This window comes from Leguminivora glycinivorella, chromosome 22 (genome assembly GCF_023078275.1).
Source record: "Leguminivora glycinivorella isolate SPB_JAAS2020 chromosome 22, LegGlyc_1.1, whole genome shotgun sequence".
NCBI lineage: Eukaryota > Metazoa > Arthropoda > Insecta > Lepidoptera > Tortricidae > Leguminivora > Leguminivora glycinivorella.
The window spans coordinates 10,461,756-10,488,261 of NC_062992.1; the positions used below are offsets into that span (position 1 = coordinate 10,461,756).

The following is a 26,506-nucleotide window of genomic DNA, read 5'->3' on the forward strand; positions in this document are numbered from 1 at the left end:
AATTTTGTGAATTTTTTGTATATTTTAAATGTATATGGACCTGGTCTGAAATAAATGATTATTATTATTATTATTATTATTAAAAAACTTACAACACCTCGTCGTTTTTGCGTCGGGGGTTAAAAATAGAAGTGTATATTTTCAAACAAATAGTACGAGAAGAGTAGGGTCATGATGGGTACACCTGACCCTCTAGCACAACTTGACTTGTCGCGCGCGAGTCCATACTTGAAGTCGCGCTTGATGTATGGACTCGCGCGCGACAAGGCAAGTTGTGCTAAAGGGTCTGAACAATACAGCTGTCTACACTATAGATACTCACAGCACATGAAGGGGTCCTCATCGCTCCCGGCGCCGCCGCCCCCGCCGTCCACACAGTGGTCTCTTCCATCACACACCAGCTCAGCGGGCAGACAGCGTCCCGAGCAGTAGAGCGCGCCGGGCTCGGTGCAGGGAGAGGGCGGCGCGGGGGTGGTGGTGCGGCTGCAGCCGGGCGGCTCGTCTGACCCGTCGGAGCAGTCGACATCGCCGTCGCAGTATAAGCCCTGGAGGTAAAGATATGTTAAGCAATACACTAACTCATAAATCTAAAAATTAAAATTTTGAAAAAACTCCCGACACAGTGGACCGATTTCAATGAAAAATGGCTAAGAACACTCCCAACTAATTCAGAACGAAAAAAACTAAATCATCGTTTTCACGGAAGCGCACGAATTATCATGCTATTTCAGTCAGTCAATACCAAAAGTACTGAGTTTGATTGAAATAGCATGACATATACGCATGTAGCATGACATATAGCACGCCGCGAGCGCGCAATGATTTCGTAGCGAGTTCGCCGCGTCTAGATATGCTGTACCTTCGTCAGCAAAATTCATTTCTACCCACTTTAGTTTAATCCTATCATTTTTAGTAGTTTATTATCTACGAGTGTGAGCGGACAGTAACAATAATGGCGGAACAATCAAACACTGTTGGAATCGATATCGAGGCATTTATTAAATTTAAAAAAATTTTGATTCGTTCACAAAACAGCACATAATAGTCGCTCTCTTGCAGTCGATTACTTAAAAATGGATCCTCCCAAACACGCCGTTTCTGCTTTAGTTTTCGTTTCTTACTTCTTCGAAGCAATAAAGCTAACAGAAGTGTTTCGTCGTCGGAATCCATTATGTAAGTGACTGTCTAAGACGCAGATCACTTTCAGCGAATACGCAGCGTATTCGTTACGCACTCGTGGCGAATTCGCGACGCACTCGCTGCGAATTAGTTACGGGCTCGCGACGAACTCGCTGCGCGCTCGCTTTGCTCTCGCCTAGCTTGTAAATCGCAAGTGTGATAAGGCCCTAATACATAATCTTATTAGCGTTATCACTTTTCTCGAGCAAACTTAGCAGTTCGTTTTGGTCTTGAGACCTTAGCACTTGGTTGTGTAGTAAATTGAGATAAGTGGAAGAATGACTACCAGTAACTTACCTCGTGCAGGCAGATCTTATCGCTGGCACAGCGGAAGGCAGTAGGCGCGCAGGAACAATCAATTTCATCTTCCCCGCGCGGGCAATCTGTGGTGCCGTCGCAGCGAGCGCTCAGCGGCAGACATTTATCACCGCACGAAAACTGATCGGCTGTGCATTTCGTTGTGTTCCTGTGACCTAAAACAAAAAAAAAAACAGTTAAAGATTACATAAAAAAAATCCATTAAAAATTACATGAAACTGAAAAATAATAATTTTGAACTTTCACGATTATTACACATAATTATTTTGAAATCGGGATTTAATCGCAAACAGTTCAAGTTGATAATCAAAACCAAGTGCGGGTAGTTCGAAAAACTCGCGCGGCTGTCAGAAGGTGTTGATTTCGTTTCAAGCCAGTCTTCTCCGAGACCACGGGGCCAACGCCCTGAAACGTTGGAGGTCTGTATAATGTGTAGTCATACGCGATTAAGGCCCGATTTAAACATAATTATGGGAAATGTTGTATTTTTTAAGTTATTTCAATGTCTTGAACACGTCAAATCGTTTAACTTATAGGTCACATCACCACGCTAGAGGTATACACTCGATGTCGCCACGTTCCGCACATGAGGCTGAGGGTGTCTCACCGCACTGTAGAGTCTCGTCAGAGCCGTCAGAACAGTTGACGACGCCGTCACACCGCCATGTTACAGGTATACACTCGTCGCCACGTTCAGGGCCGCAGGTGAACTAGTCCACCTCACATGAGGCTAGTCTTGTGTGTCGAGTGTCTTACCGCACTGTAGAGTCTCGTCAGAGCCGTCAGAACAGTCGACCACGCCGTCACACCGCCATGTTACAGGTATACACTCGATGTCGCCACGCTCCGGGCTACCGCAGGTGAACTGGTCTCCGTCGCATGGCGCGAGGGAGTGAATGGAGCTACGGGTAGTACTGTCCTGTTCGGTATCTGAAAAATTGGAAATGTTATCAAATCGTGGAAAAATGTCATAAATATTACACAGCGGTATATGTCATAAATATATGGGCATCTCGCACGATGACTCTCGTTACTCCACGCTCCCTGTAACGCAATTCTTTGCGATACAGGGAGCGTTACCGCGACCCCGCTAATTCCTTTCTGATAACCACTATTTTACACGCCGAAGCTGGACTAGGTGCCTTGATACGAACTTGTACGTGTGTGTGTGGATTGAGTGAGCACCTTCCGAAAATTAAAAAAAATATGCTGATCATTTAGTAAAAGTTCTAAAACAATTGTAAAACGAATCTCTGAATTTGTAAAAAGATAAATCAAAAGATACAGCCATTAACATGTGCTCACTCAGTTCTCACAAACTACCAACGAAAACAGTGAATATATTCATTTAACATATAATATTTATATACTAACATTTAGTAAAAAATAGGCCAACCTACCTCTATAAATATTAGATCACCTAGTGACGTATTAAATTTTTTACAAATAGTTTCTTATGCTCACTCAATCCACACACTTTTGAAAAGTCGAATTTTGATGAAAAACATAAGATTTAGACCGCTATTATATGTGTATAGTTTAGTAAAAGTGAAATGGGAATTTGTAAAATACAAAACGAACCACTAACGTGTCAGGTTTTTTTATAATAAATTTTTGTAAGTGCTCACTCAGTCCACACGTTTTGAGAAAGTTAAAAATGTAAATATCTTACGATTTGTAGCACCTAAGACACTCGAAAGTACTTCAACATTTAGTAAAAATTTTTACTAAATATCCACCATCTAATATTTTATATTCGTTGTCTGGTTTTAAAGATATTCAGACATAACTTTTCTCATACAAATGTATCAAGTAGGGTGACCACACTATGTCGGCTCCTGATTTTCCCCACCTTCCCATTGTCATATTGAGATTGGGGAGTTTCGTTCAATTTTGATAATAGTTTACCGGATTTGTAAGTGGGAGCGAGAAAAGAATAACTATTTCTCGCTCCCACTTACAAATCCGGTACGCTCATCTGTTAGCGCGATTAGATTACCAGGTTCTGGTTTCTTACTAGTGAAGTATTATATTCTTTGTTTCTTACCAATTATCATTCATGTCCTTTTTAATGCATGCATGTCGATATGGTTATTATCCTGACGTCGATAAAAATTACACAATACACATCATCACTAGGCCAAGAACATAACCTAAAAACAGTTTGCAGATGGATAATTAATATGGTATTAGTTTAATATTATCAAAATTGAACGAACGAAACTCCCCAATCTCAATATGACAATGGGAAGGTGGGGAAAATCAGAAGCCGACATAGTGTAGTCACCCTACTTGATACATTTGTATGAGAAAAGTTATGTCTGAATATCTTTAAAACCAGACAACGAATATAAAATATTAGATGGTGGATATTTAGTAAAAATTTTTACTAAATGTTGAAGTACTTTCGAGTGTCTTAGGTGCTACAAATCGTAAGATATTTACATTTTTAACTTTCTCAAAACGTGTGGACTGAGTGAGCACTTACAAAAATTTATTATAAAAAAACCTGACACGTTAGTGGTTCGTTTTGTATTTTACAAATTCCCATTTCACTTTTACTAAACTATACACATATAATAGCGGTCTAAATCTTATGTTTTTCATCAAAATTGACTTTTCAAAAGTGTGTGGATTGAGTGAGCATAAGAAACTATTTGTAAAAAATTTAATACGTCACTAGGTGATCTAATATTTATAGAGGTAGGTTGGCCTATTTTTTACTAAATGTTAGTATATAAATATTATATGTTAAATGAATATATTCACTGTTTTCGTTGGTAGTTTGTGAGAACTGAGTGAGCACATGTTAATGGCTGTATCTTTTGATTTATCTTTTTACAAATTCAGAGATTCGTTTTACAATTGTTTTAGAACTTTTACTAAATGATCAGCATATTTTTTTTTATTTTCGGAAGGTGCTCACTCAATCCACACACACACAACTTGTACTACGCTTAAACCCTGTAACAGTGTCTTACCCCAGCTATCCTTATCCTTCCCGTCTGAGCAGTCTACAAGGCTATCACAGCGAAAATAGGGTAGGTATTATGTACACCAAGTAGTCAGTACACTGAGTCGTACCGCAGCCCTCCTCGTCCTTGCCGTCGGGGCAGTCGTGCGCGCCGTCGCAGCGCCACTCGGGCAGGAAGCAGCCGCCGCCGCCGCAGGGCTCCGCGCCCGGCCCGAGCGCGTCGCACGCCGCGCGCGGGCAGCCCGCCTCGTCGGAGCCGTCCGTGCAGTCCACGAGCCCGTCGCAGCGGGACGACACCGGGATGCACATGCCGTCGCCGCATCTGTGTATATAGTACATGTAGGTATTACCAAAGACCGTATAAACGGATACAGTCTAAGAAAAAAACGTACCTCAAAACCATAATGAAAAAGGTATGGTGGCCAAGATGGCGTTACACCTTTGGGGAACGCTCGGCTAGATGGCGCTAATTTATTTATTTAAACTTTATTGCACAATTGAAAAAAAGTACAAATGGCGGACTTAATGCCAATAAAAATATTTGACATTTTAACACATATCAAGCTAAGAATATGGGCCAAACTGTCAAAACTAAGGTTCAAAAGTTTTAAGCCTGTGTCGTGAGAAGTCAGTCTATGCACTGTGATTACACATTTTACTTTGACAGTAACTCTCTATAATACTCAATCCTATTTGGTATTACTAGTGGCCGTGTGTGATGTAGACTTTGCAAACGCTGACGGAAAAAATCTGAATACAGGCAGGCAAGTATGCTCGCGTGATAAATGATAAAACATTGCACATTTATCGCGCGACCATAATTGCCTGCATATCTGTTTTATTTGTCATGGAATTTTGTAATTTGGAATTGGATTAGTTGTCAAAGCGGACCCCAGGCTCCCATGAGCCGTGGCAAATGCCGGTATAACGCATGGAGGATGATGATGATGGATTTTTGTAATTTAATAATGTCTTCAAAATCAATTGAAAATTACCACTTAGGTACATAGATTAGATTAGATATATTTATTTCACAACATGATTACAGTACAAATTACATAGGAGAACATTTGGACATACGAAAGCAATTTTGCCCAGGATTAAATTAGCTACAAAGATCGTAATATTCGTAATATACCCTTCTTCTTCAAGTGCCTTTCCAATTAGTAAAGGTTGGCAGTCAGCTCCACATATTTCTACCTATCTTTGGCGAGGTTGAACAGCTCATCTCAATTAATTAAATAAATAAATAAATATTGGAGACACCTCACACAGATCAACTTAGCTCCAAACAATGCTTGTACTATGGGTGCTAAGCGTCAATATACAATACAATACACACCTTGATAAAATACAGCAATACAAACAATATACATACTTTTATAGATAGAAAACATTCATGACTCAAGAACAAATATCTGTGCTCATCACACAAATAAATGCCCTTACCGGGATTCGAACCCAGGATCGCGGCTTAGCAGGCAGGGTCACTACCGACTGAGCCAGACCGGTCGTCGAATATACCATTATATACCTGCAAATTGTTGTAAGTATTTAAAAGTACTCACCTATATTGCTGGGCAGGACATTCGCAGGAGCGCTCGTCTGATCCATCATCACAATCGTCAAACCCGTCACACAGAGACGACGTACGTATACAGCGTCCGCCGGCGCCGCACGGTGTCATGTCGGCGGGACATACCCGAGAAGCTGCGACAAAAAAATTACTTATAGAAAAACTATGAAGACAGATGTTGCGCCAGAGATAGCTTTTTCACTGGACGTTTGTTTGAGGGCCGGTTGCATCAAACCGTCTGTCACCGTTAAAGCGTTTGTTAAATTATATTGTATGGGAAGTTCCATAGACTGCTGCGTGACGATGATGTGTCTGTCAAATGTGGTTGATGCAACTGGCCCTAAGTATGTAGAGAGTGCGCGTTGGATGTTCTTCCACCATGTTTCTGGTCTGAATAGAAGCATAAATAAGTAGGGTACATTGTTGCCAAGTCTACAGTTCATGTTTGTTCCCCCATAGGATAGTACTGTGAGCGTTTTTGAGTTTAGGGTTCACAGTACAGGTTTTTAGGTGTAAAATGGCCACTTACTACAATAGTAAAGATCTTCATCGCTAGCGTCCCTCGAGCCACAATTGTTAACTCCATCACAGTGGGGCGGCAGGAGCTACGACCCTGGTTCGATTCCCAGCCTAATACTAAATAGTGTCTACGCTTACCGGTAGATGGCGCTGTGCGTTACTTCATCACGCTAACAAGTTATTTCAGATTGTATGAGTAGAATTGAGTTTGTGTTAATGTTAAGTGTCTTTAGTGTGTGTATTAAACTACATGATGCCTATTGAATGTAAGTTACATAAAACAGTATTTTTATGAAAAATGTCACTTACTGCAGTAGTAAAGATCTTCATCGCTAGCGTCTCTCGATCCACAATTGTTAATTCCATCACAGACAAGTTCCTCAGGTATACAGAGACAGCGCAGGCGAACTGGCCGTCTTAGTGAGTAGCGCTGGGACGGCAGGAGCTACGACCCTGGTTCGATTCCTAGCCTAATACTAAATAGTGTCTACGCTTACCGGTAGATGGCGCTGTGCGTTACTACATCACGCTAACGAGTTATTTCAGATTGTATGAGTAGAATTGAGTTTGTGTTAATGTTAAGTGTCTTTTGAGTGTGTGTATTAAACTACATGATGCCTATTGAATGTAAGTTACATAAAACTGTGTTCTTTTATGAAAAATGTCACTTACTGCAGTAGTAAAGATCTTCATCGCTAGCGTCCCTCGAGCCACAATTATTAACTCCATCACAGACTAGTTCCTCAGGTATACAGAGACCCTCAGCGCAGGCGAACTGGCCGTCTTCGCAGTGAGTAGCGGTGGGGCGGCAGGAGCTGCGGTCGGGGTTCAGTTCCCGGCCGGGGCGGCAGGCGCAGACGACGCCTTCGGCGGAGAGGGTGCAGAGTTCTGCGCAGCCGCCGTTGAGGATCGCGCAGGGGTCTGGGGAACCTGGGAGAGGTAATATCTAGATTAAAACATGAAAATACTAAATAAAATTTAATGTGATCTTGAATTTATGTACGACGGTAAAAATATCATTCTATAAAACCGAGTAATTTTAGTTTAAAATGGTTATAAATTCCGTAGTAGGCGCAGCACTTGGCGTCGTTAATGCAACATATAGCCGCAATGGCAGCTTATGTTCTTGCACGCGAGTCATGCTACTAGGATGATCGGACGCAAATAGTGGTGCTAGATCACCTACGAAGGTATAAAGACGTCATTCGTTTTAATAGTCTAATGATTCTTGTGAAGTTATATAGATACTTACAAGTTTGATGTGTAGGAGTAACACACACAAGCCCCATAGGCCTCGGTAAGTCCTTACGCAGCGCGCGCGTGTTACCGCCTTTTGCGTCCGCCCTTAGAATAGCTCGACCAACCCAGTCGGACCAGTATACGTAGCCATCGCAGGCTGCTACGTCGAATGGGTGCTCTGCCCCTGAACGGACTACGATCTGAAATAAAAATAAGTATTAGAAAAATGTTTTGGAGTCTCTCAGTTGGCTGTTGGTCTTCAAAATCCAGAACTTCAAAGTCATAATATAATTATGACATATTAAGGTTGATACACAGGCGTTTATTAGACAGCCATGTCTTTCGAGACGGTGGACTTATTGTCGTATAACGTTGTGTGTATAACCACTGTAGAAAAAAATACAGCACGATGTAGCCTCCAGAACAGCGCCATCTATTGTATTATAAAGCAACTTACATGTCTATGTGATACGTCTAATAGAGACCTTTCAATTTTATGCAATCTTGCATCAGCCCAATATAACATTCTTGTAGAACGTTCTATAGCCAGCCCGTTGAGCAAGAGAAAATCTTTAAAGATAATGGGCTTTCGAAGCGTTGATAGAAAAATGTTAACAGCGCGATGTAGCCGACTATCAGCGCCATCTATTGTGTTATTAGGCAACTTACATGTCTATGTGATCCATCTAGCAACGACCTTTCAATCTTGTCAAGTCTCGCATCGGCCCAATATAGCATTCTCGTAGAATGTTCTATAGCCAGCCCGTTGGGCATGAGGATGTCTTTCGAGATGATGGTCTCGAGTTCGTGTCCGCTGCTGTAGGCGCGTTGGATGCGAGGGTTTGTGTCGTTCCAGTTTGTCCAGTATAAACGTCTGAAAAAATAACAAAATCAGCGTTTTGTCACAAATTTAATTTTGTACAGGATTTTTTGTCGCTTTAATTTTCTGACTAACTAATTGATTAAGACAAGTCTAACCAACACATGAACTTAGCCCTTGTAAAAAAATTGCAGAAAAAAATGTAAGTCGCGTATAAGATCGGACAAACAAAAGTATAACATCAGATGGTATGAATAGACAAAGACCAGCCGGCGTATCATGCTGCCAATTTTATCACTTATCCACGTGGATAAAGCATCCGTCACGCTTTAGCAAGTATGTGAGTGTGAGAGTGACAGATGCCTTATCACTTATCCACGTGGATAAAGCATCCGTCACGCTTTAGCAAGTATGTCAGTGTGAGAGTGACAGATGTCTTATCCACGTGGATAAGTGATAAAATTGGCAGCATGATACGCCGGCAGGCAGGTATAGTATGAATTTTCTGAGATGCACTTTTCGCTTTTGCCCTAATCTGTTAAACAAAGGCCTTTGTTTCTATTATTCGCCGCGTTTAGCTCCCGTTTCCACAGCACGTGTCAAAGTCTCAGTGTAGTTAAAAAAAACCGGCCAAGAGCGTGTCGGGCCACGCTCAGTGTAGGGTTCCGTAGTTTTCCGTATTTTTCTCAAAAACTACTGAACCTATCAAGTTCAAAACAATTTTCCTAGAAAGTCTTTATAAAGTTCTACTTTTGTGATTTTTTTCATATTTTTTAAACATATGGTTCAAAAGTTAGAGGGGGGGGACGCACTTTTTTTCCTTTAGGAGCGATTATTTCCGAAAATATTAATAATATCAAAAAACGATCTCAGTAAACCCTTATTCATTTTTAAATACCTATCCAACAATATATCACACGTTGGGGTTGGAATGAAAAAAAATATCAGCCCCCACTTTACATGTAGGGGGGGTACCCTAATAAAACATTTTTTTCCATTTTTTATTTTTGCACTTTGTTGGCGTGATTGATATACATATTGGTACCAAATTTTAGCTTTCTAGTGCTTACGGTTACTGAGATTATCCGCGGACGGACGGACGGACGGACGGACGGACGGACGGACGGACGGACGGACAGACAGACATGGCGAAACTATAAGGGTTCCTAGTTGACTACGGAACCCTAAAAAGCAACTATCATGATAGCAATAAGGTTCAAATCCATAAAAAGCCCTTTCGGAGATAACACGTTTTGTCATCTTCAAAAAAAGTTACCTGCACACTGCAAACTGTTTAATAAATTTGAACCTTATTGCTATCATGATAGTTGCTTTTTAACTACACTAAGACTTTAGCACGTGCTGTGGAAACGGGAGCTAGCCGCTGTGAATAATAGAAACAAAGGCTTTTGTTTAACAGATTACGGCACAACCCAAAAATTCATCTCAGAAAATTCATACTATACAATAAAGTGTTTTACTACAACTACTACTACTAATAGACATAGACCAAGCAGGCAAGCACGGCCGCGTGATAAACGTACACTTACTAATAGTGCGAAAAGGACGGCCTGACGGATTATGACGTAATGTAGCGGACCAGTTAAACTGGACATCAAGGGAGAAAGTAGGGGGAAGCCTTAGCCACGAGTGTGACACGATGAAAGTGTGTCTGTCTGTCTGGTGTTGAAAAATCCTAAAGATAGTGGAGTCCCTGGGAAGGAAATTGATTTAACGCAGACGAAGTCGCGGACAAAAACTGAAATTGACTTACGACTCGCAGGAATTCACGTCTATCCCCCTCGGTCTATCCCCTGGCGATAGTTGTATAACAGTGCGCACTAGGTCCTGGAACTGGTTGTTGATAGCGTGATGTACTAGACTCCTTATTGCAGGAGTGGCTAAACAGAGCACTGGGTACGTAGCCAGAACGCTATCTCTGTCGCTCTTCCGTATTGGCGCGACAGCGCTTCGATCGGCATCTAGCGTCAACGTTTGTCATTTCGGATAGAATAATAACTTACGACTCGCAGGAATTCACGTCTATCCCCCTCGGTCTATCCCCTGGCGATAGTTGTATAACAGTGCGCACTAGCTCCTGGAACTCGTTGTTGATAGCGTGATGTACTTATTACTCATGTATTATTATATTGACGACCGGTCTGGCGCAGTCGGTAGTGACCCTGCCTGCTGCGCCGCGGTCCCGGGTTCGAATCCCGGTGAGGGCATTTATTAGTGTGATGAGCACAGATATTTGTTCCTGAGTCATGGATGTTTTCTATGTATATAAGTATTTATATATTATATATATCGTTGTCTGAGTACCCACAACACAAGCCTTCTTGAGCTTACCGTGGGCCTCAGTCAATCTGTGTAAGAATGTCCTATAATATTTATTTATTTATTTATTATTTATTTATTATTATTGTTACTTACTTATGTACTATTATACTCCTTATTGCAGCAGGCCTAGCACATGATGGCCGCGGGAGTATGTCGCCGCGAGATAGACTACCTGTCCTTATGTCATTAATACAATTAGACAAAGACGTGTCATCTATCTCGCGGCGACATACTCCCGCGGCCATCATGTGCTAGGCCTACAGGAGTGGCTAAACAGAGCACTGGGTACGTGGCTAAAACCTTATCTCTCTCGCTCTCTCGTATTGGCGCGACAGCGCCAGACTGCCTGTTGATCGACGTCTATCGTCAACGATTGTCATTTCGGCTAGACCAGCTAAATAGAATAGTACTTACGACTCGCAGGAATCCACATCGATCCCTCTCGGTCTGTTCCCTGGCGATAGTTGTATAACAGTGCACAATAGGTCCGAGAATCGATTAAAATTCGAATAGCGTTTCATGTTAAAATTCGAATGGCGTGACGACCGGTCTGGTTCAGTCGGTAGTGACCCTGTCTGCTACTCCGCGGTCCTGGGTTCGAATCCCGGTAAGGGCATTTATTTGTGTGATGAGCACAGATATTTGTTCCTGAGTCATGGATGTTTTCTATGTATATAAGTATGTATTTATCTATTTATGTATGTATATCGTCGCTTAGCACCCACAGTACAAGCTTTGCTTAGTTTGGGGCTAAGTTGATCTGTGTAAGGTGTCCCCAATATTTATTTATTTATTTTGAGTTGTGCCAATATTCTTGATAAGCGACGATATCTATCGCTCATCGGCATCTAGCTTCAACGATTGTCATTTCGGCTAGACCAGCTGGATAGAATAGTACTTACGACTCGCAGGAATCCACGTCTATCCCTCTCGGTCTATCCCCTGGCGATAGTTGTATAACAGTGCGCACTAGATCCTGGGCCGACTGGTTGTCGGCACGAGCGTCGAGCGAGGGTATGTGTACGCGCCGCACGGCTGCGCTGTTGCACGTCCAGTATAGAGTCTTGGTGCGGGATTCGAATACCATGCCTTCTACTGCTCCCATTTCTGTAACATAATTAGTTAATTACAAATCTTAATTTGACAAATCAGTTTCCTAGATTTACGACCTTGGATTTAAATCCGTACTTTACCCTTAACCAATTCAACTACGAAAAACTCGAATATCGTACTTGACCTTGGCGTCTATTTCAGACGATCTATGGTGCATAATCCGAGAAACACACTCTGCCAGAAAGCTGATAAAGTATGTTTCGCTACGTCGTGTTTTGTGTTATTATTGTGCCTTATTCTCCATTTGACTACAAGTGCCGCGAACCAACCTCGTTGCAGAACTTGCGACTATCACTAACGCATCCGCTATTCTATTCGCCCAAGACATGGTAAAAACGTAGTGTAAACTAAACAAACGAGAGGGTAAAAGTTGTGTTCCTCTCCGCTTTTTAAAGTTTTTCTCTCTTTACTTACTTGTAAGAAGCGTCTTGTGGTCCGTGCCGTTGAAATGTACGGAGCCGATAGCGCCGCGCTGGATATCCGAGTAGAACAGACGCTGTTCGTCGTACCAGTAAGCCAGGCTAATCGCTATCCTGATCAAGTCCCTAGGGAAAAAAAAAAAACATGATTTTTTCCATTCGCTGACACATCATACGACGACAGCCGAACTACTGCCGCAGAAGGCCATATTTTCATTTTGTTGTCAATTTCACTTTTTTTTATTTCTGGAAATTTTTGCACTTTTTCTACTCAGAATCATGAGCTTCCGATTCTACTAGGAGACAAAAGATGTGCCAAAATTTCCATACATTTTTTTGTCTTCCTCTGAGTTACGATCAAACAAGTTGTATGAGAAATTTCATTGTCAGACTTATTTTTCTCCTGCAGAATCGAAAGAGCTCATGATCCTGAGTAGAAAAAATACAAAAAATCCCACATGTGGAAGAAAAAGTAAAACTCACAAGAAAATAAATATATGCCTAGAAAGGACATGCCCTGTACTTTCAGTGACAGTACGTCGACAGGCGGAGCACTGTCTGCGAAAGGGTTAATAGAAACATATAGGGCCAAAAGTATTGATTAGTTTTTAATTATATTTGAGTTATAACTATTCTCCGGAATTTGAAGTCACACTTACTTGTTTTGAATCGGTAGATATGGAGAGTTTAAGTCCTTTTCATCTTGTAAATGTATGCTGTCAATTTTTGTAACTCGCGAATACATCAAGAACGATTGGTACGCTGAAACAAATACGTAAAGTTAACGCTGATTTTTCTTTTCGACTATTAGCAATGTTTTATTTTAAATAAAAAATGTGATTACAGTGGCAGTTTCATACTAGTTGGAAGGATGTTTCATAGGATTGTTACAATTTGGTGTCGTGACCAGGATACTTGTTTGATAATTACTTGTACCAGTAGCAGTGAGAGAACTTTGTTATTGTGATCTCAAGTTAGGCATCGTTCGTCGAGTTGTTGTATTCTCCCCAGCATTCATAAATAATTGACAGTCTACTTAGAATCAACAATATTGAAAAAAAAAATTCACAGATTGTCCTGTTTTAAAATGTTGGTGGAGGCAAACGCCATTTTAATACACAGACAGTTAACACTTACGAGTACAGTTCTTGCCGTCAGCAGCAACATCGCCGTGGGGGCATGCGCAATGCGCGCTGGCGCCGTCCCATAGACACAGTTCCGCGCAACCTCCGTTATTATTACTACAAGGGTTTATAGCTAGTCCGGATGATGGCGATGGTAGGGTTTGGGAGGCTTTTGACCAGATCTGTAATAAAATTGTAGGTGAAAAGCAACGCAACTTAACTGTTAATGTCGAAGTACTCGCACTAATATGTCTTCCACACGAGTAATAGAGAGACACAAAGCGTTTCATTGTAATAGCGATTATAATCTTGACTAGGCCGGCAGAAGTGGGAATGCCAGCGTAACGGCCCATTGTACACACACGTTTCATATGATATATCATTGTGATATTTGATTTGTGTGCTGTTGTATGTAGCCTCAACAATCCACAATGTAACTAAAAAAGTGCAATCTATACAAGTCTTAAGTTGGACCTTTTAGACTTAGCTAACCAGTTTAGTGACAAACTGATTTTTGTGAAAATATTTTCTTAATATAGAAAAGACGACATAATAGCATTAATATTATAAGTAATATATTATCTTACGAATAGATCCTTAAGACTGTCCCCAGCATTTTCCAGGAGCACCTCGTAATCGCTGATATTAGTAAGCGGCGCGGACAGGATGCAACCTCGCTTCCACATGCTGCAAACAAACAGGGAGTTTAACATTTGTTTTCTTACAAATGTATTTAAAAAATACATTAATAAATTAATACAAATTGACCCCTCATAGCATGGTATTGTAGATGCTAGCAGAATTTCCTCGCTGCATTCCACGTGACTGTCCCTTTAAAGTTATTGGTTCGCTGCACCCACATATGCACTCGTTTAGAAGCCAGGTTGGTTACAATTTGGTGCCGTGACCAGGATTATGAAAAACTTTTGATTCGAGTACGGAAAAAGCAAAAACATATCTTAGGCTAATGAGCAGTTCTCAAAAAGCTTAGACAAAAATTATGGAAAAATTTAAATTATAAACTGAAATAGATACCAAACACTAAAAATTAAAATTGTTTTTTTATTCCTATTTTGCTGGAAATAGAGTGAATGGAGCAACGCAATGGTGAAACGCTTTTATGGGCAGCCAGAAAGTGTCGCAAAAAGCACGCCTGGCGGTGCATAGAGGAGTTTTAGTGCCCACACTTATGTATGGTAGTGAAAGTTGGGTGTGGGAGAAAAGACATCAATCAAAGTCAAGTGAATGCCGTGGAAATGAGAGCCTTGAGAAGCATGGCTGGTGTGAAGTTGAGTGATAGGATCAGAAATAGCGTGATAAGAGAGAAGTGTGGAGTGGATGTAGATGTGGTGACAAAGATTGAGATGGGTATGTTAAGGTGGTTCGGGCATGTAGAGAGGATGGATGAGAGGAGAGTAACGAAGAAAGTATATGAAAAAAGAATGGAAGGGTCAGTTGGAAGTGGAAGACCTAGGCGAATTTTTCTTGTTCAAATTGGGGAAATATTGCAAAAAGGCCATGTCAGAAGTACTCGAAACCGACGAGTGTGTATGAGAAACGTTATGAAAGTGTGTGAAGCGAAAGTGGTTTGTCAGGATCGTAGTAAATGGAAATCCGTGATCTCTGCCTACCCCTCTGGGAAACAGGCGTGATTGTATGTATGTATTTTGATAACAAGATTTTTTTATCTCACGTGTCTATCCAGTACAGGCGCGCCCCGTGCACGGCCACGGCGGCGGGGTGGCGCAGCGGGTCGCCGCGCGCGACGCACGCGCGTGCGCGCCCGTCGTAGCGCATACGCCAGAGGGAGACGTCGAATGTGTCCGCCCAGTATACCATCTCGTTCTAAAAATAATCATGATGTTAGAGTCTGGCTAATGAAAGTTGATCCCGAAAAAACGTGGCAATTTAAAAAAAAATTGGAGCTTGGTTTGATAACATGGTTTCTTTTTTATTATTTCTAATTTATTTATAGCACTTACTTTACTTATTTTTATGGTGTTATTCATTATTATTTATAGATTTCGCTGTTAACTTTTACCGAAATTCGTTAAGTGACAGTCACACTGACAGATGACAATCGATGATATGACATCCAGAGTTGCTGTTTTAAAAAAATACTGGGTTCAACTTTCATTAGCCAGACTCTAGTTGCACATAAATCATCAGCTGACTGGCTACTTAGTAATAAAATTACTAAAGAACGTTTAAACATGGGATCAATTACAATCTGTTTTTTTTTTATTGTTATTACTATTTTGGCATTTATGACACCTGTAGGGCAATCATGGTCGCGCGATAAATGAAAAAACAGCAGGCCGTCCCTACCGCACTATTTTTAAGTGCGATAGGGACGGTCCGATATAATTGCCTGCCTGGTTATTCCTTTCATTTTATCGCATTACTCAATTTACTTGTTTTTGTAGTTTTAAGTTAACATTATCGTAGTTCTAAGTCAGCATGCATTTTGTAACTTTTATTTTTTAAACCGCTGTCTTTGGTAATAATATAAAAGTTAACGACTTCCACGATACAAGCTCAGCTCAGTAGGGCTAGCACATGATTGCCGCGAGAGTATGTCGCGGCGAGATAGACTACCCGTCCTTATGTCATTAATACAGTTAGATAAAGATGTGTCATCTATCTCGCGGCGACATACTCTTGCGACAATCATGGCGGCCTACTGCCTAGTGTGGGAGTCGTTAACATTTATATTATTACTGTTAATGTTATCATTTCATTTAATTACAGTTCAGTATGGCTATGAACTGTGGTAGTAATTAGAAGTAGAACAGTGGCATACAGACAATATAACAATGTATGTTCGTAGTGTCCTAATTTGAGTCCATTTGACAAAATTTGAATACAAAACTTTCAAGCACAAAAGTAGTTGCAAGTACCTGAGAGTCCAAAGCGATATCGGCAACAGCAGTGCCATTGTAGAGGAGCTCGCGTTGCGATCCATCGAGCCTGGAGCGCTGGATCCAACCTCCACCGGATAGAAAGAGCCAACCACGAATCGCATCCACTGATAATGCTGTTGAAAAATAGGTCATTTCATTTAATGTTGCTCTCACACTGGGCTGTTATAGATACATGGTGTGACAGAGACAGCGCGCCGGCATTTATGCTACTTGTCCCACCGCGAGCTATTGTAGAGCCATTACCAACTGAGCGTCCAGGTAATAAACCCTTTTTATCGGACCCTCTCGCTCGCACTCGCGGGGCTTATGGCGAGCATTAGTGATGCGTGATGTAGCAACGATGTTTTGATTTAGATTCAATTTACAGTGGGTAAAAAGTGTTCCTTACTTTATAATGTACTAGCTTTTGCCCGCGGCTTCGCACGCGTTAGAAAGAGACAAAATTTAGCCTATGTCACTCTCCATCCCTTCAACTATCTCCACTTAAAAAATCACGTCAATTCGTCGCTCCGTTTGGCCGTGAAAGACGGACAAACAAACAGACACACACACACTTTCCCATTTATAATATTAGTATGGATGAAATTAGAAATGGAATAGTAATAGTTGATGTCAGTATAATTAAAACCAGTAGGTCATAGGGTTATAGTAAGCTATGAGCTATCGGGTATAAAAATGAACAAAAGATAAACACTCCCGCGTAAATAAAAGAGACACGGCGATATTGATAGCTCAACGCTGGGCGAATAACTATAAACATCGCCGTGTCTCTTTTATTTTGGGAGCGATTATATTTTGTTCGTTTTTATAGCCGATAGCTCATAGTTCACTAGCTCGCGGTGGGACCAGTGCTATAGCAGCCAGTGTGGGAGCACATTTATGTTTGAATCGTTATGAAGTATGTTTAGTTCTTGTCCATTTGTCCTAAAAGACGCAAACCTTTTTTATGGAACCTACGTAACAAACGTCACTTACTTCACAGCTCAGTTCAACTATCAGTACTATATACGTCAAATTATGGACCATATGGTGGTTCCTCTAAATAGCTGTTACACATACGCAAGTGCGCGGTGGCGCATGTGCGCGGTTATATGAACGGTAAAGGTACATACTTGTAACGGCAAGCGGGTCAGTGTCGATGAGAACGTAGCGGTGGTCGCCGTTTGCTCGGGCGACTTCCACGAGGTTGCGGCGGGGGTCCGACCAGTAGATGTTGCCGGCTACCCAGTCTACAGCGAGGCCTGCATAGAGGACAAAATTATAAAATATTATGTAACTTCTATCTTACTAAAAACTAAACATGAACCTTGTCAAACATTATCGAAATTTTAATGATAGTGGTTTGAACAAGTGTTTACTGGTCTACAAATTATTGGAAGATTTAGGATGAACAAACTCACAAATAAAAATATCAGAAATGGTCGCAGTGATACTACATAAGGCGTTATGAAGCCTTACATAGAAGAAGAAGAAATAGGTATTTAGATTGATTGAAATTATACAAAGTGACAAATTGGTGCCGTCGCCACGATAATGAAAAACTTTACTCAACTACATCATCATCCTCCTTGCGTTATCCCGGCATTCACAGGGGCTCATTATTTTATTTATTTAATTTAATAAGTTTACACGGCATTACAGCATAAAATACATAAAATACACCGAATAAACTAACATGGACAAAAAATATACAATAAAATAAAATATATTACAACGACACATACAATTATTTACAATATCATACACCGACCGTGGAAGGCTCATGGGAGCCTGGGGTCCGCTTTGACAACTAATCCCAAGATTTGGCGTAGGCACTAGTTTTACGAAAGCGACTTCCATCTGACCTTCCAACCCGAAGGGTAGCTAGACCTGATTGAAATTAGTCCGGTCTCCTCACTATGTTTTCCTTCACCAAAAAGCGACTGGCAAATATCAAATTAAAATTTCGCACATTTGTTCCGAAAAAAAAAAAAAATGTATTTGAGCAATAGGTGTGCCACTTTTGTTGTGATATAGGAGGCAAACGAACTGAAAAAGAGGAATGCAAAACTGAAGGGGTTGCGAGTTCCCAGCCGGCCTCTACAGACTCCACTCTTTTCTTGAAGGTCGGGTCGGGCGGGTCGTATCGATCTGCAGGTACCACGGACGCAGTGTAAACTTCACAGCGAGGCAGGAAGTTAAAATAATTTATTACCAGACAGCCAGTCCACAGGCTGAGCGTCAAGCGGTTCAGGTTGAGAGACCAACGCCTCCTGTCTAGTACCATCGCGTCTAGCTCGCGCCACTGCTCAGTCACCGAGTCATCCAATCCACAGGCTGAGCGACAAACGGTTCAGGTTGAGAGATCAACTCCGCCCGTCCGGTATCATCGCGTCTAGCTCGCGCCACTGCCCAGTCACCGAGTCATCCAGTCATAGTACAATATAGTAACATAATGTATTACCAGACAGCCAGTCCACTGGCTGAGCGTCAAGCGGTTCAGGTTGAGAGACCAACGCCGCTCGCCCGGTACCATCGCGTCTAGCTCGCGCCACTGCTCCGCTTTCAGAGTCCGCCCAGTATATCCAGTCACCATCTATAAAAATAATATGCAATTGTAACATATTTGAAGCATACGAAGTGTGTGAATTATTTACAAGCCGTTTATTTTTGCAGAATGATCTGTCGGTATTTTATTGTAGTATATTTTTCGGGATCACTCAAATTAGTCACATTTTAAATATCTTCTTCCAAACAAAGTTAAATTTTGACTAGACTTATATTATATTGACCGGGATATAGACGGTGATTCTGATTACCTTTTTGAATTCGTGTTTTCCGTGATCATGATGAAAACTGCGCCGAAATATCGGGAGCTCGACAAAAATCAAAAAGAAAATCATTGTATACATAATTATATCCCGGGCAATATAAGTCTAGTGAAAATAACCGCGAATCATTCAAAACTAAGTTAATTAACAAAGTTAATTTAAGAAGGAGCCTGGTCTAGTAAGTCTAAAATATTTTTTCAATAATTTTCTAGATATATTTTGATCAATCTTACCTGAACGATAGTCTAGCGCGGTGCAGAGCGCCGGCTGAGCGATGGGCGGCAGAACGGTCCGTGAAGGCGCCGTGAGCGATAGCGCTCGGATCTCCCAGCTCAACGAGTACACCAAGATTTCATCTTCCGCTGTTATACAAAAACACATTTATAAGATACTAGCTTTTGCCCGCGGCTTCGCTCGGGTTAGATAGAGACAAAAAGTAGCCTATGTCAATCCATTCAACTATCTCTACTTAAAAAATCACATCAATTCGTCGCTCCGTTTTGCCGTGAAAGACGGACAAACAAACAGACACACACACTTTTCCATTTATAATATTAATGTATGGATTGACAATTTAATAAGAACTTCAATGTCAAGTCACAATCAAATAAATATATACATATTTATTCTCGTAGTATATCGTACTACAAAGTCCTCGCTGATTTTACAGTATACTTCATTATAACGTGGGGCGGGAGTAAAAAAGTTAAATCGCGACGCGTTGACGAGTGTGTACTTCAGAATCCGAGATTCTTAAATATATTCTTAAGTAAGATGCTTTTACAATTGATGCCGTGACCAGGATTTTCGATTGAATTACGTTGAAGATTCTCAAATTTATACTCTTAAGTAAACTCAAGCGTTTACTTGCAATTTAAATTATTGATCAATGTTTTATTTACAGAAAAAGGGTTAGTAACAGGTCTTCAAATTAGGTTAACAATTGTTCCACCTTTATCCGCTATCTCAAGACTTCATGCAAATGTTCTACTTATTTCTAAAACTATACAGGTATCAGTCTATTTATCATATATTAATTATACATAATATTTTTTTTTATTATAAATGGGATTTCTCTTGGCCACAGACTAGCCAAAGGCAAAGACGTGGTCTACGATGGAGTGAGCTCGCCCAGAAGATGCAATATACACTTTGTACACAATAGAATAATATTTATAAGAAGTTTTTAAAAAACAATGTCAAACTGGTGTCGTAACCTATATTATTAGTATTAAAAGGTAGAAAGTACTTACGTATGCACTGCGTCCCGTTAGCATTATACCCGGCTGCGCACACACAGCGGCTGCGCGTTTCCGACACAGGTAGGCAGAGGTGCGCGCACGATGACGCTGGCGTCCTGAGCGCGCAGGCGCCTTGTGTGTAGTTCTGCGTTGCGGCGTCGTATACGCGGAGGGATAGCACGTTGTCTGTCGGGAATAAATAGGAATAATTTCGTTACAGTCGATAACAATGAAAGTGGATGGCTTTTATTAAGAATAATAATGAGCTTAGACTTTTTTAAACTGTATTTAATACTTAAAACTGAATCGTAAAAATCTGGACTAATATAATACAGTTTACAAACATAATGTCTAAAAGAACTGCCACCCTAGCTCTAACGTAGAGCGTTTTATAAAATACCGAAGGCGTTTTGTTAGCGACTGATGTAGAAATATCACTGAGAAAATACTAATTTTGAAGACATAAGAAATCCTCAATGAATGTTTTTTCCTCAGTCATCCGTTGACCACGAACGCTGTAAAGTGTTCGAAACGTCGGGATGAATTGTAAATTCCTTATACGCGATTTAATCCGTTTCCACAGTTTTATTTCATGAGTAACTATCGCGGTAACCGAAGAAAATATTACATAAGAAAATATCGAAAGTGTCGCTAGTTTCGCCTTACCCTTCGCCTTAATGAAGATTTCCATGTTTTTGTTTTTGATACACTATGAATATAGGAAACAAGTTTTTGGTGACCTCTTTTCGGTCTTTCTAGTTATTCTCAACTTTACAAAATAGTGGACTCACCAGTGTTAGCCCTAAGAACTTCAGAATCCACGTAGTTCTGCGTAGCTTGGCTTCGCTCGCGGGGCAGTTTGCAGGCTTTTAGACCGTCTCCGTCGGCCCGCAGTAGCTAAGTCGCCATTACAATATAAGAGTAATTTACAAAATAGTGGACTCACCAGTGTTAGCCCTGAGCACTTCTGAATCCACGCAGTTCTGAGTAGCTTGGCTTCGCACGCGGGGCAGCTTGCAGGCTTTAAGACCATCTCCATCGGCCCACAGTAGCCTTTCGAAGTGGATATCCAGGGCTAAAGGACGCGCGCCCGTTGCTAATTCAACCTAGCAAAGAGGATCGAGTATTGTAGAGAGTTACTGTCAAAGTAAAATGTGTAATCACAGTGCATAGACTGCCATCTCTCGACACAAGCTTAGAACTTTTGAACCTCAGTTTTGACAATTTGGCCTCTTAGCTTGATATGTATTAAAATGTCAAATATTAATATTAGCGCCATCTAGCCGAGCGTACCTCAGGTGTAACGCTATCTAGGCCACCGTACCTTTTTCTCTATGGCTTTGAGGTACGTTTTTTTCTTATACTTTATCCGTCTATACGGAGTTACACATGTCTTTGAACCTAGTAAGGAAAAATAGAAAAAAAAAACTTAAGAACAATACGGATAAGTGTGTCATAAGGGAAAGTGTGTCTGGCTTTCACTGTATAACTTCGTTAATATGAGCCTTGCGGGCAGTAAGAATGAGATACAATACATTGAAAGAATATTAGACAATCCTGAACTCTAACGCAATTAGTTGCGAAGTGATGCGAAGTCATTAACGAATCGCGTTGGGCACTCGTCTGCACAATTTATAACAACGTAAATAATGTAAATATGTTCCTTTAGATTCAATAAATTAAAATAGAAAACGTAACACTGTTAGGTGCAGTCGTAAAAACAGTAAATGAATTGAACTTCATTCCTTAATAATTGTGTTTTTGTGTTTGTGTGGCATCGTAGCTCCCGAACGGATGAACCGATTTAGATTGATTTTTTTTGTTTGAAAGTTGAGTTAGTCGGGAGTGTTCTTAGCCATGTTTCATGAAAATCGGTCCACTATGTCGGAGGTTTTTCAAAATTTTAACTTTGTGGTTAGGTTCGATGTAGGTAACAAAATCAAATTATTTTATTAAATATTTTTTGATTTGTTTTTTTTTTAAGTAGTAACACTACTATATATAAATTATAATCTGAAATAGATACCATACACTAAAGAAAGGTGGTGTAGCGGTTTATCACGTCAGCCGCGTTAGATGGAGACCCGGGTTCGATTCCCGGCTTCGCCACCAGTGGGCTTACACCATCTTTCTTTAGTATACGTATGGTATGGTATCTATTTCAGATTATAATTTATATATAGTAGTGTTACTACTTTAAAAAAAAGGGCTTGATCGCTTTTTCTTTAGTGTATGGTATCTATTTCAGTTTATAATTTGTGGTTAGGTTATTAGAGGTTTTGCCATTCATGCCAAATGTAAACAGATTACTTACGGTAAAGAATTCTCCAGTTTTGACATCTATGTACTGAATGGAAGCAGACGCGAGATTGACCCAGTACAACCATCCAGACTTTGGCTCCATCGTCAAACCTACAGTACAGAAAAGAAGTTAATACTCAGTCCCATCGATTTAAACTTCCCTAGATACACTATCGCCTACAAATTCGACACTCAAAAGTGTCCGATCGCTTAGTTGCAAATGTGTGCGTCTAGTTGACAAACGAAAACTTCGCAATGTAGTAAAAACTACTTTAATTTTTTTACAAAAACAACGTTATTTCTTAGTACTTAGAGTTCAATTTCAAATGCAATCAATTGCCGGTTATGACATTAATGAATGTGATCATCGCGACAGCCATAAAATTTATGACCGCAGATCGCAGGTGTGCATATTTTTAAACAAATCTACGTCTTATTGCAACCAACATAAGTTTAATTTCGTTCGCGCTGCAACAATCTAAACGCCATTTTTAAATTGGGAACGAGGATGGACAGAGGCATCATGGGAGTCGCGCTATGAGATGAAAGGCGAGAATGAGGAAATTTGCGGTATTTTTGCGAAAAACTGTTTAAATATATATGTGTGTGTGTGTGTGTGTGTGTGTGTGTGTGTGTGTGTGTGTGTGTGTGTGTGTGTGTGTGTGTGTGTGTGTATGTTTATAAATAAATAAATAGATATTGGGGACACCTTACACAGATCAACTTAGCCCCAAACTAAGCAAAGCTTGTACTATGGGTACTAAACGACGATATACATACTTAAATAGATAAATACATACTTATATACATAGGATACATCCATGACTCAGGAACAAATATCTGTGCTCATCACACAAATAAATGCCCTTACCGGGATTCGAACCCAGGACCGCGGCTTAGCAGGCAGGGTCACTACCGACTGAGCCAGACCGGTCGTCTAATATATACACCGTGTTTCCGGTAACACTCAAAACCTCAGACACCCCAACTGATTTTTATTTTTTTAAACTCATCTAGAGTATTCATCTTTTAATCTGATGGTTACTTTTTTTTTAATTGAATTTTTAATTTTTTGTACAGCTCTACTTGACTTTTAGCTCTACACTCAATAAAATAATTGCTAACTTCCACCATAAACCACAAAACTATTTATATGTGTACGTTACTGCAACGACATAAGGTTTACCAATAGACAGCTAAGATGTCACTGTAAAACACTTTAAAGCTTTGTCACAGTAAACTTCAAATTGGATAGGTAATCAAATTTAAACCCAATGTTTAAAATGACAAGGTTGTAATTAGGTACGAGTTCAATTTGTTATGACTTATGATAAACATTAAGATTAAACTGACAAACAACGTCAAACTCGAAGCGAAAAAATAATCGTCCAAGTAACCAGCCAGTATTAATACCCCTAAATACTGAAAAAGGTAAACAACCTCTAGCAATGCGATGTACACAATGTTGTCTTACGAGTACAATAGAATAGGCACGTAAAAAATAACTAATAATACAAATTTAAATAAAAATATTACCCCCATCAAGATATAGCTGAATCGATTCTACTCTCGATTCTGAACAAACTGTTTTCAGGTTTTTAGTGTTAAGTGAAACACGGTGTATAACATATGTGCGTGTGTGCGTGTAGTGAGTGTATGTGTAGCGATTATGTGAAGGTAAACAGTTGAGGGATTGTATGTGGTGTGTGTGAGGGATGGTGCACTTGGAGAATATGAATTAAGTAGCTATTAAAACAAAGAAGAATTGAATGATGACATTAATTTATTATTCTACGTAATTTCTTTCAAAGCTTTGTGTGGGTAAATCTTCTCTCCGCTCCTCAGCTATAATCTTGCGCCATTTTTCCCTTTCAACGTCTTGTTTTGGGAATCTGGAATAAAAACCTTTTTTATTACTTAAAAACGAAATTGCTATTCCCGGGTTGTTTCTTTTTATAATTAAAGTAATTTATAAGATATGTATTAATATTATTGAATTGAAATCATTTATTTCAGACTTATTGGTCCATAATAATAAATAAATACATACACTAATAATATGAAATAGGCTTCTTTTACAAAAAATATAAATTAGCGACTCCATCATTCCATTTTTAACTATGTTCCACTTCATCCATCTTTTGTCGCCGTCCGCTCATTACTAGTATAGCGCGAGAGAAAGAGACAAACTGCGTAAGACCAAATCAAGGAATTTACTTTAATTATTCTAGAAAATAAATGTTTTTAGTAAGTTAGGAAGCCATTTTGGCCACAAATGCATAACATTATAAAATTATTAACTTACCGGAAATACGATACGTCATCCTTTTTTAACGTATATAAGGTGTTATTTTTGCACTTTTTTACGGAGCACTTAGGCATGTTGCCGACACGGCGGATGAAGCGCTACTGACCGCCCAATTGTGCTTAGAACATTTTCAAGCACAATTTGCTGCGGACACATTCTAAGCCATGATGGTGCATCTAGGTAGTTTAGATCGATGCTCAGTCCTAATAAGAAGAGGTGGATGGACTGTGTGAGACACACAGAGAACCTCCTATAGAGTAGAAATCTTGTATATTTTGTTCGCGATACGAGTCACCAGTGTTTGGGGTGCGAGGAGCGGGCGGGGAATGTGTTAAGCGCGCTGTGATTGGCCGTTTCAAGGACGGCGGGCAGTCGCGCCAGATGAAAAGGGACAGAAGTATGACTGTCCCTCTACTGACGCGTAAGTGGCCAATGTAAGTTGACCTATGCCGGCTCTGAATAAATTATAAATATGACTTATTTGTGGAATGTAATGCCGTCTGTTTTTAAATTTGAGCTTCTTTTGTTACCTTTCCACACCATTTCACACTACAGGTGGACATCTTTAAGGCATCAAAATACCCTTTTCCAATTTTTTAGTGCGAAAAACACGCGCTGCTTTCGGGTCTGTTACTTGGTCGATACTGATCGGGCACGGCGAGCGCCCGCGCTTATATCAGTGCAAATACTAGGAAGGCTGGCGACCGCGAGTCGTCTTGTAATGGATGTCTATAGGGGTTGGTCTGTGGTGAGACATGATATGAAACCAAAGAGGATCAAGTATTATAGAGAGTTATTGTCAAAGTAAAATATGTAATCACAGTGCATAGACTGCCATCTCTCGACACAAGCTTAAAAGTTTTAAAACTCAGTTTTGACAATTTGGCCCATATTCTTAGCTTGATATGTGTTAAAATGTCAAATATTAATTCATATTAGCGCCATCTGGCCGAGCGTTCCCCAAAGGTGTAACGCCATCTAGGCCACCGTACCTGTTTCTATATGGTTCTGAGGTACGTTTTTTTCTTAGACTGTAGCTGTCTATACGGAGTCACATATCGTCGCTACTTTAAAAAAATCTCGTATCTCATGCTGCTCCTCGAAGTTAAAACGCAGTAAGTCCATACATACTTACTAAAATTTTCTTTTCACTGACAGACGAAGATACAAGTTTTTTTTAAAAGAAATGATGATATGTCTTTGTATGAAACGAAAGCAAGTTAATGAAGAGATGACGGGTGATAGATATGCATGGAAGAGTGACCAAGTGACTGGGATAAGGGCAAGAGAACAAGGTT

The 26,506-nt window shown here is 40.3% G+C and overlaps 1 protein-coding gene across 1 annotated transcript in view; it reads right to left on the minus strand.

Annotated features, from left to right (window-relative positions):
* LOC125238103 (prolow-density lipoprotein receptor-related protein 1) overlaps positions 1 to 26,506 on the minus strand; it is a 214,214-nt gene that overhangs the window by 107,100 nt on the left and 80,608 nt on the right. The window contains exons 39-59 of the mRNA XM_048145391.1: positions 22,914 to 23,011; positions 21,546 to 21,705; positions 20,612 to 20,785; positions 19,592 to 19,720; positions 18,992 to 19,123; positions 17,661 to 17,789; positions 16,525 to 16,661; positions 15,318 to 15,469; positions 14,212 to 14,311; positions 13,638 to 13,806; positions 13,160 to 13,262; positions 12,496 to 12,626; positions 11,871 to 12,075; positions 8,475 to 8,679; positions 7,819 to 8,005; positions 7,239 to 7,496; positions 6,040 to 6,181; positions 4,582 to 4,793; positions 2,254 to 2,427; positions 1,477 to 1,652; positions 323 to 545 (exon numbers count right to left, since the gene is read on the minus strand). Coding sequence (XP_048001348.1) covers positions 323 to 545; positions 1,477 to 1,652; positions 2,254 to 2,427; positions 4,582 to 4,793; positions 6,040 to 6,181; positions 7,239 to 7,496; positions 7,819 to 8,005; positions 8,475 to 8,679; positions 11,871 to 12,075; positions 12,496 to 12,626; positions 13,160 to 13,262; positions 13,638 to 13,806; positions 14,212 to 14,311; positions 15,318 to 15,469; positions 16,525 to 16,661; positions 17,661 to 17,789; positions 18,992 to 19,123; positions 19,592 to 19,720; positions 20,612 to 20,785; positions 21,546 to 21,705; positions 22,914 to 23,011 — 3,396 coding nt within the window. The remainder of the gene's footprint in view (positions 1 to 322; positions 546 to 1,476; positions 1,653 to 2,253; positions 2,428 to 4,581; positions 4,794 to 6,039; positions 6,182 to 7,238; positions 7,497 to 7,818; positions 8,006 to 8,474; positions 8,680 to 11,870; positions 12,076 to 12,495; positions 12,627 to 13,159; positions 13,263 to 13,637; positions 13,807 to 14,211; positions 14,312 to 15,317; positions 15,470 to 16,524; positions 16,662 to 17,660; positions 17,790 to 18,991; positions 19,124 to 19,591; positions 19,721 to 20,611; positions 20,786 to 21,545; positions 21,706 to 22,913; positions 23,012 to 26,506) is intronic.